General features: G+C 34.5%; 1 protein-coding gene across 1 annotated transcript in view; it reads left to right on the top strand.

The window, feature by feature from the left end:
• The window catches only part of LOC148950478 (uncharacterized), a 111,909-nt gene extending 98,266 nt beyond the window's left edge, over positions 1 to 13,643 (top strand). Inside the window, exons 7-9 of the mRNA XM_089092434.1 lie at positions 2,090 to 2,219; positions 8,998 to 9,151; positions 12,590 to 13,643. Of these exons, the coding sequence (XP_088948560.1) occupies positions 2,090 to 2,219; positions 8,998 to 9,151; positions 12,590 to 12,755 (450 nt within the window). The 3' untranslated portion in view covers positions 12,756 to 13,643. The remainder of the gene's footprint in view (positions 1 to 2,089; positions 2,220 to 8,997; positions 9,152 to 12,589) is intronic.
• Positions 13,644 to 20,729: the final 7,086 nt, after the last annotated feature.

Here is a 20,729-nt window from a genome sequence, read left to right as displayed (position 1 = left end):
ACTATTTTGTGGAGGGATATATACAACGCCCAAAATTAACATCTTCCCACATTTAAAACAAATACGCAGCCAAAGTAAGTTTTCAGATCTACTATTAACTCTTTCATAACCATCAATAGGTGATGATTTAATCAGAACCAAAATACCACCATAATGTCTTATTTCTTGCTGCTTTACGCACAACCTGTTCAACCAAATACCCTGGGAGAGGTGACATAGGAGAATGATCATTCCATGTTTCAATAAACGAAATCACATCAAACGAAAGTAATTCATCATATAAATATCAAATAATTAATCACGTAGTCCTTTATGTTCCATGACACTAAACTCAGTATATGGCCCTTGATTTCCTATGCGTCTACGCTTTCTGTCAGTGCGTTAATATCACTAGCCACTTCTTGGATTTTCTCGTTCCTAGCCTCTGTCGGGGAAAAGGCAAAATGGTAATACTAACTACTGCGACTATTATTATCTGTTAGCATTCGCTGTCTTTTATCAACATAATCATGGGAAAAACCACTGTGAGGTCTTCTGTTAAGTCCTTTTCTTGGAAAATGGTTTCCTCTGGGTGCCACATTACGAGTGCCTGGTCGATGTAGGTCATTAGGACTAATAACAGCACTAACAGGTCTTTTAGTTGCCGATACTGTTGATGGTATCACTCTCTCGGCATCACTATCACTGGCATCACTATCTAGCTCCATCAGGATATCAGGGGTCATTTGGGAGCCTAGCACTAGGAGGTGGACCAAGATTTTTAGCTGGCATCAAGTTACTCTTAACCAAACTAAATCACAGCGTTTCCATCGTACCTGAATAGTCGGCCTTGGATAAACAGCTTGTCATCTCGTAACTTTGCATCACGGCCGTCGTTCTGTGCAAGATTCATAATTTCCTTTAATATAGGAGCTTGAAACCTCTACAGTAGGGCTCTCCGATATGCAAAATCTGATGGTGTGATTTTCATTAAGATAATTTGATGTTTTTGGGATGTTTCCCCCTTTTCCGAAAATCAGTAAAGTATTCGCAGGCTCGTAACTTGTAATGGGTAGCCTAACAATTAAACTTGATGAATTTTATATATACTGAATAAATATCAAAATTCGATCCTTTTGATGCATCTATTGTTATCATGACTCTGTATCTTAAGGAATCGGTTACAATTGAGCTTGAAGAGACATGATAGACCCATGTTCAACTGTTAAAGCCACAGGCATAATCTATATCCAAAATTTGCCACATCATACGTTAAATACGAATACAAAATTTATTTTAATTGAATAACAACCAGGGGCAGATTCAGTGGATAGCTTTAGGCCCCCCCCCCCCCAGGAAGTCAAAATTTGTGCTAATTGAAGGATGGGAGGTTTGAAAAACACTGATAGGGTAAGCCTAATTTTATCGGTGCCCTCTTTAAATATTAATTCTGAATCTACCCCTTACAACAACTATTATTATTGCAGAATATTGCTTCAAAAGCTACAACCGGTATTCTTATAAATTGCAACTGCAAAAATGATGTTTGAAGAAACTTTCAAAGAATCTTTGTTTAATATTATTCAAAAATCTTTAAGATAAACTCACAAACTAAAATGTTGTTCATCTCTATGCCGTTTTTATGGAATTTTACTGCTTAAAGAACAAGAAAGACGCTTTGAGTTGAATAAATTACTCACAACTTTAAAAACTCAAGTTCGTTAGTTTAAACTGTTTGCTTATTGACTCCACATTGACTAAACTGTTAGCTACCTTGTTGTTTATAATTCGCTTAGATTATTCTTATTTTTCTTCTTGAATAATAAATTGAATGTTTCAGATGCTGGACTCAGACAAATTTAGGCCTTCTTCCATCTACTTTTGTTATTGCTCATGGCCAAATGAAACTAAAATATGTTCAAGGTACACAATAAAAAGATAATCTTTCTTAAATGGTACCTTAGCTGAAGATAGTTTTTTAGAAGGACAAACTATGTTGTGTTGCATAAGGGATAACCACGAAGCAAGACAAATAGATTTTGGGTCAATTCCCGTCGAAAAAATTACTAGGTTTGCCTTGTTCTCAATTTCAAAAGCTAATTGTTTACAGGTTCTTGGCAACCGAGGCGGAGTCTCATTGGTAGATACATCATCTGCTGCACTTAATCTAAAGCCTCTTCACATAGATGGCGTTCAAATGACGTTCTTTACTGAGGATGACAAGCTAATACTAGATGCAGGTAACACTTTGAAATATCAGCAACCCCTTTAGCACGGCTAACGTCGATAGAGTATAGACGTTATATAGAAAAGGTTATCTATGGACAGGTTAAGTTCAAAACATGGTGTTTATGAGGTGAGGGAGGGGTGTGTGTTTCTTTTAGCCTTAAGTCAATAGGATAGTAAAATGCACTTATAAGAAAAAGTGCACTAATTTGTATCATTTAGTGGATAAAACGTAAGTTCGAAGTTATTTGCAAAGCCGGGTGTCGCAAAATTGGGAATAGTAGAGAAACAAAGAACAATGTACAGAACTTTTCTTGGAACTGAATTAAATTTACAAATTGTTTTATTCATCAATCTGATGACTGAAAAATCCAAACTAATTTTATTTCATTGTACTTGTCTTGAATATTATAGTCTAGCCATTTTATTAAGGGCGGTTCTTGACTACAAAAGGCCCTTGCGTAGGCCCTACGACAGCTGGGACCAAACTCCAGGTCCCAAATCGCTAAGCAAATATTACATATATATATATATATATATATATATATATATATATATATATATATATATATATATATATATATATATATATATATATATATATACATTGTCTAGGTTAAATATTATGTCTATACATTGTCTAGGTTAAATATTACGCTCGCAAATTTTCAAGTGAACTTATGATTGTTTCGATGCTTGTTTAAGTTAAGTGCAATCAACGAAGTGCATATATTTTTTTAGTTGACAATTATTTTTCAAAGTCAGGCCACGTTGTTGGCTTTGTCCATTATTGGCATCAGTTTAGATTTTTATGAAACTGTGACAATAAAGACTAATCTTTAAAGAAAATTTTCTCTTAAAGGCAATTTGACAGATTTATTAGGAGATTTATTAGGAATTAAGATAGGGAAAATCCCCCCCCCCCCGTGCCCCGATCTTTGAAAACAATTTGCTCGAATTCCAACTCTGAAAATATGCAATAGTAAGGGCTTAGCCACCCCGTGTTTTGTTTCGGGCCGTGGAAAACTTAAACAAAATATAAATTGAAGATTTATTTGTTTTCGAATTTTAATTGTGACCATTAATATTTCACCAAAGCTCTAAAATGAGGGATAATCCTATGAAATGCGAACATCCACTTATTGTTTGTATTTTTTGTTGATGTAACACTTGTACCTTCTTTTCTAAATTAAACACAAAAATCAAGTTTTTTCAACTGAAAGTAGGGAGCAACATTAAAACTGAAAACGAACAAAAATCATTAAGTATATGAAGAGTGTTGTCCTTCTCACTACCTCGCTCTTTACGCTAAAGTTTGAATTTTGTCCCCATTCTTTAATAATGACTGCTGAAACACAAGGGTTGTTCTATTAGAGCAATTAAATAAAAAAAACAAGTTTTTTAAACTGAAAGTAAGGAGCGACATTAAAACTTAAAACGAACAGAAATTATTCCGTATATGAAAGGGGCTGTCACCTCCTCAACGCCTCGCACTTTACGCTAAAGTTTTTTATTGTTTAAAAAAATAAAGTTGTGAGACAAAGTTAAACTTTAGCGTAAAAAGCGAGGCATTGAAGAGGGGATAGTCCCTTTCATATACGGAACAATTGCTGTTCGTTTTAAGTTTTAATGTCGCTCCTTACTTTCAGTTTAAAAGACTTGTTTTTTTTATTTAATTTCTGATCTTTTTTTAGTTAATGCAACTTTTATTTTGGCTTGCCGTTATTGAATAAGTAAACAAAATTTGCATAAAAATTTTACTTTTCTTTTGCTAAATGACTGTCTCTAAATTTGGTTCTGACGTAATTTACAAATTAACTTACGTAACGAACTTCTATATTCGTATATTTTTCTTCTGGCAAAAAATACAAACTTGCAGATTTTTGCAGATATGAGCTTGAAACCTACGTTAGAGGGTTTTCTAAAATGCTGAATCTGACTGTGTGATTTTCATTAAAATCTTTTCCCTTTTGAGGGCTGTTTCCCCCCTATTTAAAAAATAAGGTGAGTTTTTTGAGGCTCTTGGCCTTTGATTAGTAATAATGAACTTAATAAATTCATATATTTAGAATCAGCATTATAAGCCCATTCTTTTGATACATTTATTGACATAAAATTTCCGTTTTTAAAAGTTTCGATTACTATTGAGCCGTATCGCTTGTTTTTTTTTTATTGTTTTTTTTTTTTATTACGTATATGTTATTACGTATATTTTGGGGTTCTCCCCTTAGTCAATACCAATTTTTAAATTTTTAATTCACAAACCCCTGAATCACAAAGGCCGTTTAATTAGAATAGATAACTCTTTTGAAAGCACTAAAAAAAAACTGTAGCGTAAAGAGCGAAGTATTGACTTGGGGGAGAACCCCCTCATATACGTAATTATTTCTGTTCATTTTAAGTTCTAATGTTGCTTCTTACTTTCAGTTGAAAGTACTTGTTTTTTTTTTATTTAATTTCTTATCGTTTTTTAAATAATGCTTGGAAATCCGGCGCCCCTTCATAGAAATGTCCCTTACCCCAAAGAAACATCCTCCACGGACAGATTCTCCCGAGTAGCCCCCTTCTCCAGCCCCTCCTCCCCCCCCCCCACCAGAAAAAAATTCTTCCTGAAACTGTATTTATACTTCCCAATAACCAATACAAAATGTAAGCAATAGGCAAAGTTCATATCTTGCAGCCCTTCCCCTGGGAACTGTGGGGGAGTAAGTCATCGTAAAAGACATATTTATTAGGTTTTTGACTATGCTAAACACAATGGCTATCTCAAAATTTTAATTGGGTGACTTTGAGAAAAAATGAGCGTGGGAGGGGGCCTAGTTGCCCTCCATTTTTTTTGGTCACTTAAAAAGGGCACTAGAACTTTTAATTTCCGTTCCAATGAGCCCTCCCACGATATTCTAGGACCACTGGGTCAATACGATTACCCCTGGGGAAAAAAAACAAAAAACAAATAAACACGCACCCGTGATCTTTCTTCTGGCAAAAAAAAATGCAAAATTCCACACTTGTGTGGATAGGAGCTTGAAACCTCTACAGTAGGGTTCTCTGATACGCTGAATATGATGGTGTGAATTTCATTAAGGTTCTATAACTTTTAGGGGGTCTCTCCCCTTTTTTCGAAAATCAGCCGAATTTTCTCAGGCGCACAACTTTTGATGGGTAAGATTAAACTTGATGAATCATATATTTGAAATCAGAATTAAAATCTGATTCTTTTGATGTATCTCTTGGTACCAAAATTCTGTTTTTTAGAGTTTCGGTTACCACTTAGCCGGGTCGCTCCTTACTTACAGTTCGTTACCACGAACTTTTTGATAAGAAGCTTTGTTTAAAGTACTAAAAATAACTTTTGTGTGAAAACTTAAATTTAAATTTAATTTCTGATCGTCTTTTAAATAATGCCATGAAATCTGGCTCCAACTCCATGGGAAGATACTCCCTCCCCGTAGAAAGATCCTTTAGGCAATTAAACCGGGAAAGATCCGGTGAAAATTTACCCCGGACAATTACCCTTAACATCTCCACACATACAATGTCGGCAAAGACAAAGTGAGACAAATAAAAAGAATTTCGTATGGGAATTCTAACAAACTATCCCTGTGTAAATTTCCCCTAAATGGTTCACCCCTCGGAAACTTCTCTCCCCATGAAAAGTTTTCCCCGTGAAAAATCCCTATGCAGAAACGTCACCCCCCCCCCTCTACACCCAAAAAAGGTATGCACACTTTCCAATAACAATTGGTATACGTAAACAATGGGCAAGTTTTATAACTTAAACACGTTTCCCCTGGGGCTGTGGGGAGTCATGTTATCTCGAAAGGTATATTTATTGGACCTTTCAACTAAAACATCCAATCAAAATTTTGTTCGGATGATTTTGGAGAAAAAGGGCCTTGGGAGGGGGGCTAGTTACCCTACAATCTTTTTGGTCACCCAAAAGGGAACTAGAACTTTTAATTTTCGTTCAAAAGAGCCCTCTCCCGGTTTCATAGGACTATTAGTTCGATACAATTACCCCTGGAAAAAAAAACAAAAAACAAACAGATAAACATTCATCCGGGATTTTCTTCTGAGGGAAAAATACAAAATTCCACATTTTTACATATCGGAGCTTGGAACCTCAACGGTAGGGTTTTCTGATAGGCTCAATCTGATGGTTGGATATCCATTACGATTCTTTGATGTTTTGGGGATGTTTCTTCCATTTTTCTAAAATTAGGCAATTTTTCCCAGGCTCTTAGCCTTTGATGGGTAACACTAAACTTAATGAATCTCTCATATTTAGAATCAACATAATATGCCAACGATTTTGATATATACATTGATATCAAAATTCCGTTTTTTTAGAGTTTCGGTTACTATTGAGCCGCGTCACTCCCTACATACAGTTTGTTACCACAAACTGTTTCAAATACCCGTTGAAATGAGATTTTGTGCAATAGGCTATTGAGAAGAAAGATGATAATTGCTTTAATTGACAATTTGAGGATTTTTCATTCCACCAGCTTTCAATAAAGAATATATATCGATATGAGAATATAGCTGAACCCAACTTTATTTTTTGACATTGACAGCATCTTTAAAAATCTTGTAAAACTAAGATAGGTCTATCAAACAGTTCGTGGTAACGAACTGTAAGTAAGGAGCGACCCGGCTGAATGGTAACCGAAACTGTAGAAAACGGAATTTTAATACCAATAGATACATCAAAAGAATCAAATTTTAATGCTGATTTGAAATATATAAGTTTCATCAAGTTTAGTCCTACCTATCAAAAGTTACGCACCTGAGAAAATTTGGCTTATTTTCGAAAAAAAGGGGAAAGACCCCTTAAAGTTATAGAACCTTAATGACAATCACACCATCATATTCAGCGTATTAGAGAACCCTACTGCGGAGGTTTCAAGTTCCTATCTACAAAATTGTGGAATTTTGCATTTTTTGCCAGAAGAAAGATCACGGATGCGTGTTTATTTGTTTGTTTGTTTGTTTTTTTTCTTTTTCCCAGGGGTGATCGTATCGACCCAGTGGTCCTAGAACATCGCGGGAGGGCTCATTCGAACGGAAATTAAAAGTTCTAGTGCCCTTTTTAAGTGACAAAAAAAATGGAGGGCAACTAGGCCCCCTCCCACGCTCATTTTTTCCCCAAAGTCACCCGATCAAAACTTTGAGATAGCCATTTTGTTCAGCATGGTTGAAAATATGATAACTATTTCTTTTAGGATGACTAATCCCCCGAAGTCTCCGGAGGGAGGGCTGAAAGTTATGAACTTTACCCAATGTTAACATATAGTATTGGTTATTGGGAAGTATACAGACGTTTTCAGAGGGGATTTTTTCTGGTAGTGGGGGGGGGGGGGAGTGTGCCGGGGGTTATGTGGGAGGATCTTACCATGAAGGAAGTTTTCATGGGAGAAGGGACCTCGCTATGAAGGGGGCGCCGGATTTCCCACTATTATTTAAATAAAGATCGGAAATTATATATAAAAAAAATAAGTTTTTTAACTGCAAGTAAGGAGCAACATCAAAACTTAAAACGACAGAAAACATTATGTATATGATTGGGTTCATCCCCTAGTCAATACCTCGCTCTTTAAGCCAAAGATTATTTAGTACTTTCATAAGAGCTATTTATTCTAATTAACGGCATTTGTGATTAAGGGGTCATTTTTAAAGAATTGGAACAAAATTCGAACTTTAGCTTAAAGAGCAAGGTATTGACTAGGGGGCGAACCCTCTAATATACGTATTAAAAATATAAGAATATAGAGGTTCGTTACGTAAGTTAATTCGCAAGTTACTGATATTTATTACTAATAAAAACGTTCGTAAATAAAATTAAACAGGTTTCGAGAAAGCCATTTAACCAAATAAAAGTAAAATTAATATTAATTTTTTTTTTATTATTCATGTAAGGTGAGCCAGAATCAAAACCTGCATTAATTCAAAAACATTCAAAAATTAAATAAAAAAAAACAAGTTTTTTTAACTGAAAGTAAGGAATGACGTTAAAACTTAAAACGAACAGAAATTATTCCGTATATTAAGGGGGCTGTCCCCTCCTCAATGCCTCGCTCTTTACGCTAAAGTTTGACTTTCTCACAACTCTATTTTTTTTAAACAATGAAAAACTTTAGAGTAAAGAGCGAGGCGTTGAGGAGGGGACTGCCCCTTTCATATACGGAATAATTTCTGTTCGTTTTAAGTTTTAACGTCGTTCCTTACTTTCAGTTAAAAAAAATTGTTTTATTTTTTTTATTTAATATGATTCAAGCATCCACAGAAACAGATCAGTTTTCTTTAGTATACCTTTGCCTTTATGGTGGTATATGACTCATTTTTTGCTGTCATTTTCACTTGACTTGGGAACATCAGCTCCAACTTTACGCCCCTCCCAGAATTTTGACGAAATTACGCTACTGGTCTACCTGGACCGCTTTGAAAATCACTGGTATAAAAGGCCTACTTCTGAATTGTGGAAATACCAAGTAAAATCATAAACTTTTGCTACTCCTTAATGTCACTCGTATTTGCCAATGACATCCAGTTCAGTAAGAATCGATTTGAGTCTCCAATAAGCGAAAAATTGGATTGTGTCTGAACTATTTGGCTAAAATGACTGGTTTTTTAGCTTTTATTTTGCGTGTCTTTTACCCTCCTAAGTTGGTATTACTGTCAATTAATAAAAATATTCATCTAAAAGTTGAAATATTTATTACCTTAAGATTTAAACCATGTAAAAAATAGGAGAATATATGCTATGTATGCCATATATGTATTTTTTTTCAGCTGAGATCATTCCTGCTACATGGAAAGCAGACGTAGACGGCCAGGAATGGCATATTCTCGCAGAGACAAGCAACGATATTTTTTCTTCAAGAAAAAATCCTAATGGAACCCCGGGACAGTTTCTTAATACTGCAAAAAGGCTTTTTGATTCATGGTTAGTACATAAATTAGCTGGTATGCACAGTTAGTATATTTGTAGGTTAGTAATCATAACGAAGAGAAGTATAGAATTGTAGTTAATTTTTCAGTTCAACAGCTTTTTAGTCGTGACTACGGCTAAAAACCTTTTATATGTTTTCATAATCACTTTTAGTTGCTCATTATTCCCTATGTGTTTATTGCTTATTTCTATATTAATCTAAAGTATTTTGTGGCGGTCTATATAGTTTACAGAGCAGAAAAGTGGAAACTGAATGTTTAAAATTTTTTAAACCGGAATATTGGGCCCGCTTCTTTTCCGAATAAAATATATGCACAGTGTTCATCCTCTCATTTTACTACCAATAAAATGTTCCATTTTTCCGGTGGACCATCACTGACCAACTAGATATAACACGTGGGTACAATAGGGAGTCAATGCAAATAGCCACAACAGAACTAGGAGCAATCTTCTGTAAATATACCATCTTAGGAAGTGGCTGAACGACGAGTGTTGGTTTAATTAGCAGTTTGTTTAAATAGTTAGAGTTGTAAATGACTGAATTATGAAATTAAGTATATACCTGTTAAGAAAATTTAGACGAATCCAACAGTAAAAAAAAAAAAAAAAAAAAAAATAATATTTCTAGATGGTATTGTGAAAAATATTTAATTTTGTATTGTGAACCGACTCTTAATGAGATATGAGCTCGAGATATAATGGCAAAGCAACAAAATCAGGAATGTTTTGAATATAGCCAAGGGCTATATCTAAACTCCCTGGGGTGGGGGATGGGGTAAGACGCAGTTGTGACAACAGCGATTATTGTATTTAAAAAGAGCATTGGAACAGTGAATTTAATGGTATATTTCTTTTTTTCTCCTAGAAGTAGCGCTAATCTCTTTTTCTCTATGGAAAACTAATAATGCTTTGATACATACGGGTGATCCAATTTTAGGGACAGGGAAGCTTGTACACGTTCATCATGATTACTGACAGCTCTATGAACCATGGTAGTGTAAAAAAATGGTGAAGGAAGGTCAAAGAGATCGTCCTTTATGTCGTTATTGTATATTAAAAATGATTTGACCCCGTGGTATTACCCTAATGAGCCTCAACCTTTGAAAGTTATTCACTGAAAATAAACCCATCGAGGGAGTTAGAAAACATCCAAGAACAACCACTAATTCCATGCGCTTGGAGTCTTCTAACAGGCGTTTATGCCAATCTCCATCAACAACTTTGGCGATATCAAAAGACAATAGCCTAAAATCATACTGTGTAGAAGCTTATAAAACGCACAGCTCCTACTAACACCTCTCAATGCATTCCAAATGAAAATGATTTGATTGAGAGTGAGTTTTTGCGAGTGAGTTATCGCTTCCTAATGTAACCTTGGATCTCAATACGGATCTGAGCTTGAACAGTGTCTTGGCCCAGTGAGTTGGTCCAGGTTATGTTGTCACAGCCCCTAAAGTATTGGATGCTGTTCTAAAAATGAAACAAGAAGTATTGACGAGGTGTTGATAATCTTTGCGGGTTTCATCTTGTCTCCTGGTGCTTTTGTTTGATGCTGGTTCCATTTAGAGATTTCTATTTCAAATTATTTTAGTAGTGGTCTTGTTTCAAATGTATTTTATACCGGTTTAATAGCTCCTATCATTACGAAGAGAATATCACCATCTAAATGTACCGATTGTTAATCACTGGTTTTCGCTGGTTTGATAGGTTTTCACAAATCGCTGGGTCCGAATCACAGTTTTTTTTCAATGCAATTGTGAATGCTATATATTTAGGTTAGTCTCATGATTTTGTTGCTTCGTTTTTTCTGTGGTCCGTAGTATAATATTTTTATGTTTCTAGTGGGTGACAGAGGCAGTTGTTATTATAATTATTGTTAATATTATGCATCTGGGTCCCAAATTTCAACCACTGCTGATGCTGGACATAAAAGCTTTCAAGTGACTAGCATTTACGCCAAAATACATGCTCCTTTTGGCTAATAAGGTTTTCTTGGCTCCAGATATGCGTTATCACATAGATCTTGCCAATGCAAGAGAAGAGGCTCATCGGCCAATGCGAGTCAATAAGGGCAGGGTTGCTATCTGGATGTGACATCGTATAGGGTTTCCTTTCCTGTACAAAGCATTTTTATTCTCAGTTAAACAATTCATGGTATCTTGGAGTTTCATTAGGGCATAAGTGGAGCGACTCTGTCATTTACTCTATATAGTCTAGTTATACACGAATCGACAATTTTTTTTTTCGAATAACGTTGCTAATGACGAATAACGTTGCCCTCCATCATGGATGTCAACATTTTATAATACCGTCTCAAATTAAAGTACAAACAGATTTTATTCTTAAAAGTTATGAATTTAATAAAACAGGTAAAAAAACGAAAAGTTACTCTTCTTGTTCTTCTTAAAATAATAGAGCATATGGAGTAATATGCATGACCAGCTTGCCTTTTATAAATTCGCCAGAATATTTTGCTAGCATTTTATTTTTCAACATTTGCCACTGAGTGTTTAGATTTAAGAGTGGTATTTCTTTTTTTCAATATAGGTGTATATAGATACATGGATAGAGAATTGGCTTATGACCATAGAGGAGCCATACAAAAAAAATTCATTTTAAGTCAGCAATATTTATTAAAAGAAAAATATTGACAAAGTATTAACTGAAATGCTAACTGAAAAGAACAAGGCAAGAACAGCTGAAGAAAACAATTGCTAACTCCCATATGTTATTATCTTAGTAAGACGGACTTCACCAAATGTCGTGTTTACGCAAGTGATTTCTAAAACTCCTGGAAGAACCAAAGAAATAGTAATTATATAAAAAACAACTCACACCAAGCGAAAGGCCTGATGTTCACATAAAATGTGTTACAGGGTTTCTTCCCCCTCTTGGCAGGGGTAATCTGCAATTGGAACCGTATTTTTTCCTCGTCAACATTAATCTCAAACTTTACTGGAATAGCGTTCACCCAGAAATCATGTTTTCGATACAACAGGAGCTAAATTTAGCTTGAAGAAAAGCTCGAGGAACTTTTATTTTTTTTTATGTGGTATAGCATTTTTGAGTTCCACAATTTTTTATATTATTTTGACTTACTCCGTTGTTAAAGAAACTATAACATGCATACTGGAATTCTTCAACGCATGTTTTATGAAGCGCATGAATTACATGCCTGTAATTTTCATATAGAAAAAAAGGTTACACATTATAAAAATTATAGAAGGCATGGTATTTTGATAACTATAATAGTCCATTTGGAATTTTGGTGAAATTAAATACGAGAACATTGTAAAGTAGCTATTTTGAAATGCACGTTTGTGATATTTTTGTTTTACTGTTGATATTTTGTTTTAGTTTTGCTCGAAAACTAAATGCAGCGTTTCTTCTTTTTGTTAAATTATCATGAAAAGTATTCATTTTTATTTTTAGGCTGAGTAAACAGGTCATCTCAAGAACTTTTGAGAAGGATCCAGAATTAATTGTTGAGATGGACAGAAGAAATGGATACGGCTTTCATAATGATTCTCCAACAACTGCAAAACATTACTTGTCCTTTGTCAATATGAATATAACTATTACAGAAAAGACTAAATAAACTAAATAAACTTTACAAACTCAATATAAGCTTAAGAATCTTAAGATTACTTCATAATCTTTAAATATTACAGCCAATCTTTTTACGTGAACGAAGAACATTATTTTTGTACACTGGATAACGAGGTGTTTTTTGTGCACAACCCGGTTTTTCTTCCTGGTGCCAGGGCTCCAAGGCAATGTGTTTAAAAAAGTATTTAACTGTCACTGCCGCTTTTATATTTTCAATTTATATTGTCACTGTCACTCTCAGGAAAGTTTGAAATATTTTCTTAAATATGATAAAACATGTTCTATATATTTTCAAAATTAAGGAAAAGAATGTGAACACCTTTAGCTTAGATGGTATTTAGCTCCTTGGAGAATACTTAAGAAGTTTTTCAATTTCCTGACTGGTATTTATAAAGAAACCAAAAAAAACAACGAGGATTAAAGTTTGTTTAATAATTGTACTGTGTCAGTACGAGTGGTTTTGTCGATAAATAATTGATGTTTATCATTAATAATTTTAAAGTAATTAACATTACATCTATAACGATTAACGTTTTGTTATATTAGCATCAAATATATGCATAATCTAATGTTAAAAAATATTGTCCTACTAAAGCCACCTTAGGCTAAACCCGCATGTGGGAACCTTCTTGACCCAACAGATGCGGCGAGTCTCACTTGTGCAAAGGCTCTGACGTTTAAGAAGGGCATCATCTCTCCGTCTATTTTAGAAACTATTTGCTTGGTCACAATCTCCTTAAAATTTCCTTGGTTTGAAATAAAAACCATCATCTGGAAAAAGTCTCTCCTGGATGTTTAGCCAAAAACGGATCTGTTTGGACTGTGTTGTATACTTGTATATTTTTACCCACAAATAAAATCTGAGATAACTTCTTCATTTCGTCGCTCTTCGTTTAGAAATTAAGTCGAAATACTGCGTTGGACAAAGATAATAATCGTACATAGCACTAATCACCGTAATGCATTTATCTGGCACGCCCTACTAGGATAAGAACTTCGCTAAGGCTCTTTTATCAAAAGAATCGCTTGCTCAAACGAGCGCTTGCTCAATCAAAAGCTGAATCAAACGCTTGCTCATAATCTATAAAACTGAGGACTAAAGGTTTTTGATGACTCAGACGCTTCTCAATTACTAACCTAAGAGGGAAAATTGGAATATCATCGTACTAGGTAATTTGCTACCTACAGAATGTTCAGAAAAATTTGCTCAATAACATATCCAAAATCACTTGAAATCACCCATGCAAAGATACCCCCATTTTAGGCAAAAGAGGGGAAAGCGGGGTCTCGAATTTTGTTTTCTGCAATATTTTGTAGATTGAAAGATCGTTTCCTATTAACTAAAATCCAGAAAGACTAAAAATGACATCGGAAAAAAATATTCTATCATTTAGTACCCCATTTCCACCGTAAGCGAGGTCAGAGGGGGATGAAAATCGAATTCTTAATTTGTGCAGTATTTGTGCACAAATGAACACCAAAATGTTCAGAAAAATTTGATTAATAACATAATTAAATTTGCTTGAAATTTCTCGTGCAGAAACATATTTTCTTCAGGGATAAGAAGGGGGAAAGAGGTGAAAATGCAGTCTTGCAAGTTTGTGAGGACACATCACAGTACCACAAATGGACGTGGTCAGCGAAGTGAACTATTGATTTGTTTCCTAATAGCGTATGTAAGCACAGAGAAGGTATATAAATTCGTCATTGCGCACGCACGAAGGAGCCAAGAGGAAATGCGCTTCACATGATGTATCCCAAAACTCTTCAACGGAGAACATAGGAAGGGGCATGACTGTATACATATACCTAGGTTATGACTTCCGCAATGAAGTTTCCTCGGAAAAAAGAAGACTTTCTCGACAACCCAGACAATAAGTCAAATGTTATAAATCTGATAACTGGGAAACTTGTGAAAGCTGGGTTTCAATTACAAGAAGCCAAAGGTGATGCAGACATCTTAATAGCAAAAATGCATTTGCTTCAGCCAAGAAGAGGTAGACCTGCTAAATTAAAAATAATACTGACTTGTTGGTCTTGCTGATACACTATACAAAACCTGAGCAAGTATTCCTTTATTTCCAGATTGGACTTCCTGGTGACTCTGCAAAGGTTTTTGACATCTGTTACATCAAGATGAAGCTACCATCAGAGGTTACTATGTCACTGATGTTTGTCCACGCCTTTTCACCACAGCTGATGTCATACTTTTTAAAGCCACTGAGATGTTTTACTCCTCTTCATCGAACAAAGAAGAACTGATTGTGGCAGGCAACAAGGCTCTTCTATGCTTATACAGAGCTAGATTTGACGAATTCTTAACTGAAATCCGGCAACGTCGGAAGTAGCCAGTGCTTCTAGTTTTGTCCACCCCGAACGCTTATCGCCCGCACCTGCTGCTGCAAAGCACCTTGTTTATTTTCAAATGATTACATGGATACGCTTAGTGACAGCTCCAGTACCTGAAGACTGGGACTGGAAACTTTCCTCAAACGGTTATACCCATTATGACTAATATACCACTTGCTCCTGAAAGCCTTCTCAAACTGGTTCACTGCAGCGGCAAACGTGAGTGTGATAGCCATCGATGCCCTGGCAAAAAGAGTGACCTTTTCTACATTGTTGCTTGTAGCCAAGCTGCTACAAGCAATAATGAAACAAGCTGCCTCATTGTTTGTTTGAACAATTATGATCTTGATAACCAATATAATTGAGCCAAATTTTGTATTTTATTCAATAGCTTTTGAATCAAAACGTAGGCCTACTTTTTATCCTTTTGGAGTCTTAGTAATAAAAAACGAATTTGTGATTGAAGTGCTCATGTTTGCTCTTTTGCTTTTACTTTGCATGTTTTTTTTTTCTACAATAACAGCTGAATTCGTCAAATGCGCCAATAAAGTTAAAAATAGAAAATTTTCTCATTGCACACCCGCTAAAAAGTGTGGGTGGGGTGAAAATAAGAGCAGGAGAGTCAAGACAGACCTTGAAGAGAATTTGAAGAAAATTTTTGATCAGATTTGCACTCTTTGACCCTGAAAAAAGAAGAAACTTCCAGCAAAAAATATTGCTGTAAGTAAAATTACCCCCCCCCTCCTAACCTCTTAAGACAGGTTGAGACTAAAAGAGAGGTCCGATATTAGTTCAAATTGTAGTTCAAGGGCGTGAAATTGCAATGGAGGAACGTTAAAACCAAAAGTAGGCCAATAGCAATAAAGGGGGATTTTACCTCCCTCGGAACTTACTTAGGGTATAAGTGGGTACTAAATGATGGAATTTTTCAATTTTAACGTCACTTTTGGTCACCCCAGACTTGTAGTAAAAGGAAAACACCTTACAATCCAGAAAATACTGCGGAAATTTAAATTCAAGATTTCCCCCTTTTCCCTCAAAAAAGGGTATTTCTGCACGAAGCATTTGGCTGATTTTGGATATGTTATTAAACGATTTTTTATGAACATTTTTGTGGTAAATTGATTTATTTATGTTGTTTAAATGCAAGGTCTAAACCATATTTTACTAGACTAAATCCTTTTTTTTAAGCAAAATAATTAATTTACAAATTTTGGGATTTTATCTTGACTGTGGAAACGAACAGCTTTAGGGATGACGGAAAACGACCATAATTTTGTGGATTATGGAGATAAAAGGATAAATAACAAATAAACACATACAGGTAAACATTCTTAATGTCCATATGTAATTGATTACGAGTCTATAATAAGCAGTATGATAAATACATACATTAGTAGTAGTCTTTTATTTGAGTGTTGAATACGTAGCATTTTTCTGAGATATTTTGGAACCACAGTTTTCTTTCCCGACTACTGTGGTCAACATTTTATTTGTTTTATTAGATTTTAGATTGATAATTACCATTAAAAACAAAGCATTAAACGGCGATGTTTGCACTGTAAAATCACTGTTGGACATCAAACCGCAAGTTATTGAATTTAAATTTCAAGGTCCATTGTGACAATTTATAACTGTTTGGACCTCTTTAGTGAAAAAAAAAAAAATCATCAGGAGTTAAGCAGATAATTTAGAAAAAAAAAACAGATCATACTCCCCTGAACTATTCCGTGCCTATTTTGATTAAATAAAAAAAAAAATTAACTAAAAGTAAGGGACGACGTTAAAACTTAAAACGAACAGAAATCATTCCGTCTATGAAAGGGGCTGTCCCCTCCTCAACGCCTCGCTCTTTACGCTAGTCTTATCTTTACGCTTATCTTTAATTCCCAATACTATATGCTAACATTGGGTAAAGTTCAAAACTTTCAGCCCTTTCCCTGGAGACTTCGTGGGATTAAGTTATCCTAAAAGACATAGTTATCATATTTTCGACCATGCTGAACAAAATGGCTATCTCAAAATTTTGATCGGGTGAATTTGTGAAAAAAATGTGCTTGGGAGGGGGCCTAGTTGCCCTCCATTTTCTTTGGTCACTTAAAAACGGCACTATAACTTTTAGTTTCCGTTCCAATGAGCCCTCCCACCATATTCTAGGACCACTGGGTCGATACGATCACCCCTGGGGAAAAAAAACAAATAAACACGCATCCATGATCTTTCTTCTGGCAAAAAAAATGCAAAATTCCCGATTTTTGTAGATAGGTGCTTGAAACCTCTACAGTAGGGTTCTCTGACACGTTGAATATCATGGTGTAATTTTTATTAAGATTCTATGACTCTTAGCGGTTCTTTACCCATTTTTTCGAAAATCAGCCAAATTTCCTCAGGCACATAACTTTTGATGGGTAGGACTAAACTTGATGAAACTTATATATTTGAAATCAGCATTAAAATTTGATTCTTTTGATGTATCGATTGGTATCAAAATTCGGTTTTTAGAGTTTCAGTTACCATTGAGCCGGGTCGCTCCTTACTTACAGTTCGTTACCATGAACTGTTTGATAAACAGTCATATCTTTTCAGCTACAAAGTTAAACATGAATACGAATTATTGTAGGGTGACATCATCATTTCCCGGTATTAATTAAAAAAAAAAAAAATTCCACAAAATAATATTTTCAAAGAAAAGTAAAGAATTCCATTAAAAAAAAAATGAGCAAAAATAAAATCAAATAATCTACCAAGCGTGAAACTACCACAAATCAGCATCGATAAAGAAATGAAACCCAAAACGAACAGAAATTACAATAAAAAAAAAAACGAGTCAAACTCAAAACGAGCAGAAATTAACATAAGTTGGGCTCAAAACCCCTATGCCTTCCCAAGGCCAGAACATAATTTGCACTTTACTGAAAAAAATATAAATGTTTTTACTTTTATAACTTTAATATAATATTAACATTTTGATAACTAAATAACAGTATATGTATATTAAACTGACAATGCACATTCATTTGTATTTTTTTCAGTAAAGTACAAATTATGTTCTGGCCTTGGGAAGGCAGAGGGGTTTTGAGCCCAAGTTATGTTTTTTGGTCAAATATTGACGAAGACCATACTGCCTTTCCATATCAAACAAACAAAACTTAAAAACAATAGGGAAATTTTTTCCAAGACAGTGCAATTGTCATTGCACTGTCTTGGAAAAAAAAATCCCTATTGTTTTTAAGTTGTGTTTGTTTTTTGGTCACTTAAAAAAGGTACTAGAACTTTTAATTTCCGTTCCAATGAGCCCTCCCACGATATTCTAGGATCACGGGGTCGATACGATCACCCCTGGGAAAAAAAAAACAAATAAACACGCATCCATGATCTTTCTTCTGGCAAAAAAATGCAAAATTCCACATTTATGTAGATAGGTGCTTGAAACCTCTACAGTAGGGTTCTCTGATACGCTGAATATGATGGTGTGATTTTCATTAAGGTTCTAGAACTTTTAGGGGGTCTTTCCCCATTTTTTCTAAAATCAGCCACATTTTCTCAGGCGCTTAACTTTTGATTGGTAGGACTAAACTTGATGAAACTTATATATTTGGAATCAGCATAAAAATATGACTTTTTCGGTGTGTCTACTGGTATCAAAATTCGGTTTTTAGAGTCTCAGTTACTAATGAGCCGGGTCACTTCTTACTTAGAGTTCGTTACCACGAACTGTTTGATAAACAGTCATATCTTTTCAGCTACAAAGTTAAACATGAATACGAAGTATTGTAGGGTGACATCATCATTTCCCGGTATTAATTAAAAAAAAAAAAAATTCCACAAAATTAAGTTTTTCAAAGAAAAGTAAAGAAATCCGTTAAACAAAAAAATTAGCAAAATTAAAATCAAATAATCTACCAAGCGTGTAACTACCGCAAATCAGCACAGATAAATAAATGAAACCCAAACCTAGCAGGTTTTGAAATAAATAAGAGAATAACAATTAAAACGAGCAGAAACTAAAATGAATTGGGCGCAAAATTCCCATGCTTGACCAAAGCCAGATCATATCTGCACTTTACTGAAAAAAATACAAATGTTTTTACTTTTATAACTTTGATAAATCAAATAATTCTAACTCTTCGATTTCTGAATTTCGTATATGTACGTTAAACTGACAATGCACATTTATTTGTATTTTATTCAGTAAAGTACAAATTATGTTCTGGCCTCGAGAAGGCATATAGGTTTTGAGCCCAAGTTATGTTTTTTGGTCAAATATTGACGAAGACCATACTGCCTTTCCATATCAAACAAACAAAACTTAAAAACAATAGGGAAATTTTTTCCAAGACAGTGCAATTGTCATTGCACTGTCTTGGAAAAAAAAATCCCTATTGTTTTTAAGTTGTGTTTGTTTTTTGGTCACTTAAAAAGGGTACTAGAACTTTTAATTTTCGTTCCAATGAGCCCTCCCACGATATTCTAGGATCACTGGGTCGATACGATCACCCCTGGGGAAAAAAACAAATAAACAGACATCCGTGATCTTTCTTCTGGCAAAAAATGCAACATTCCACATTTTTGTGGATAGGTGCTTGAAACCTCTACAGTAGGGTTCTCTGATACGCTGAATATGATAGCTTGATTTTCATTAAGGTTCTATAGCTTTTAGGGGGTCTTTCCCCCTTTTTCCTAAAATCAGCCAATTCTTTTCAGGCGCGTAACTTTTGATGGGTAAGACTAAACTTGATGAAACTTATATATTTGAAATCAGTATTATAATTTGATTCTTTTGATTTATCTATTGGTATTAAAATTCCGTTTTTTAGAGTTTTGGTTACTATTGAGCCGGGTCGCTCCTTACAAATAGTTCGTTACCACGAACTGTTTGATAAATAGTCGTATTTTTCCAGCTACAAAGTTAAACATGAATACGAAGTATTGTAGGGTGACATCATCATTTTCCGGTATTAATTTTAAAAAAACTTTTTCCACAAAATAAGTTTTTCAAAGAAAAGTAAATATCTTCATTAAACAAAAAATGAGCAAAAATAAAATCAAATAATCTACCAAGCGTGAAACTACCACAAATCAGCATCGATAAATAAATGAAACCCAAAACGAACAGAAATTGCAATAAATACCCAGTCAAATTCAAAACGAGCAGAAATTAACATAAGATGGGCTCAAAACCCCTATGCCTTCCTAAGGCCAGAACATAATTTGCACTTTACTGAAAAAAATATAAATGTTTTTACTTTTATAACTTTAATAAATCGAATAATATTAAGGTTTTGATTACTAAATATCAGTATATGTATGTTAAAGTGACAATGCACATTCATTTGTATTTTTTTCAGTAAAGTACAAATTATGTTCTGGCCTTGGGAAGGCATAGGGGTTTTGAGCCCAAGTTATGTTTTTTGGTCAAATATTGACGAAGACCATACTGCCTTTCCATATCAAACAAACAAAACTTAAAAACAATAGGGAAATTTTTTCCAAGACAGTGCAATTGTCATTGCACTGTCTTGGAAAAAAAAATCCCTATTGTTTTTAAGTTGTGTTTGTTTTTTGGTCACTTAAAAAGGGTACTAGAACTTTTAATTTCCGTTCCAATGAGCCC

The sequence above is a fragment of the Artemia sp. Qi Xiang Cuo genome, chromosome 7 (assembly GCF_049724085.1).
Source record: "Artemia sp. Qi Xiang Cuo chromosome 7, ASM4972408v1, whole genome shotgun sequence".
Lineage (NCBI taxonomy): Eukaryota > Metazoa > Arthropoda > Branchiopoda > Anostraca > Artemiidae > Artemia > Artemia sp. Qi Xiang Cuo.
This window is presented reverse-complemented; position numbering and strand designations above follow the sequence as displayed.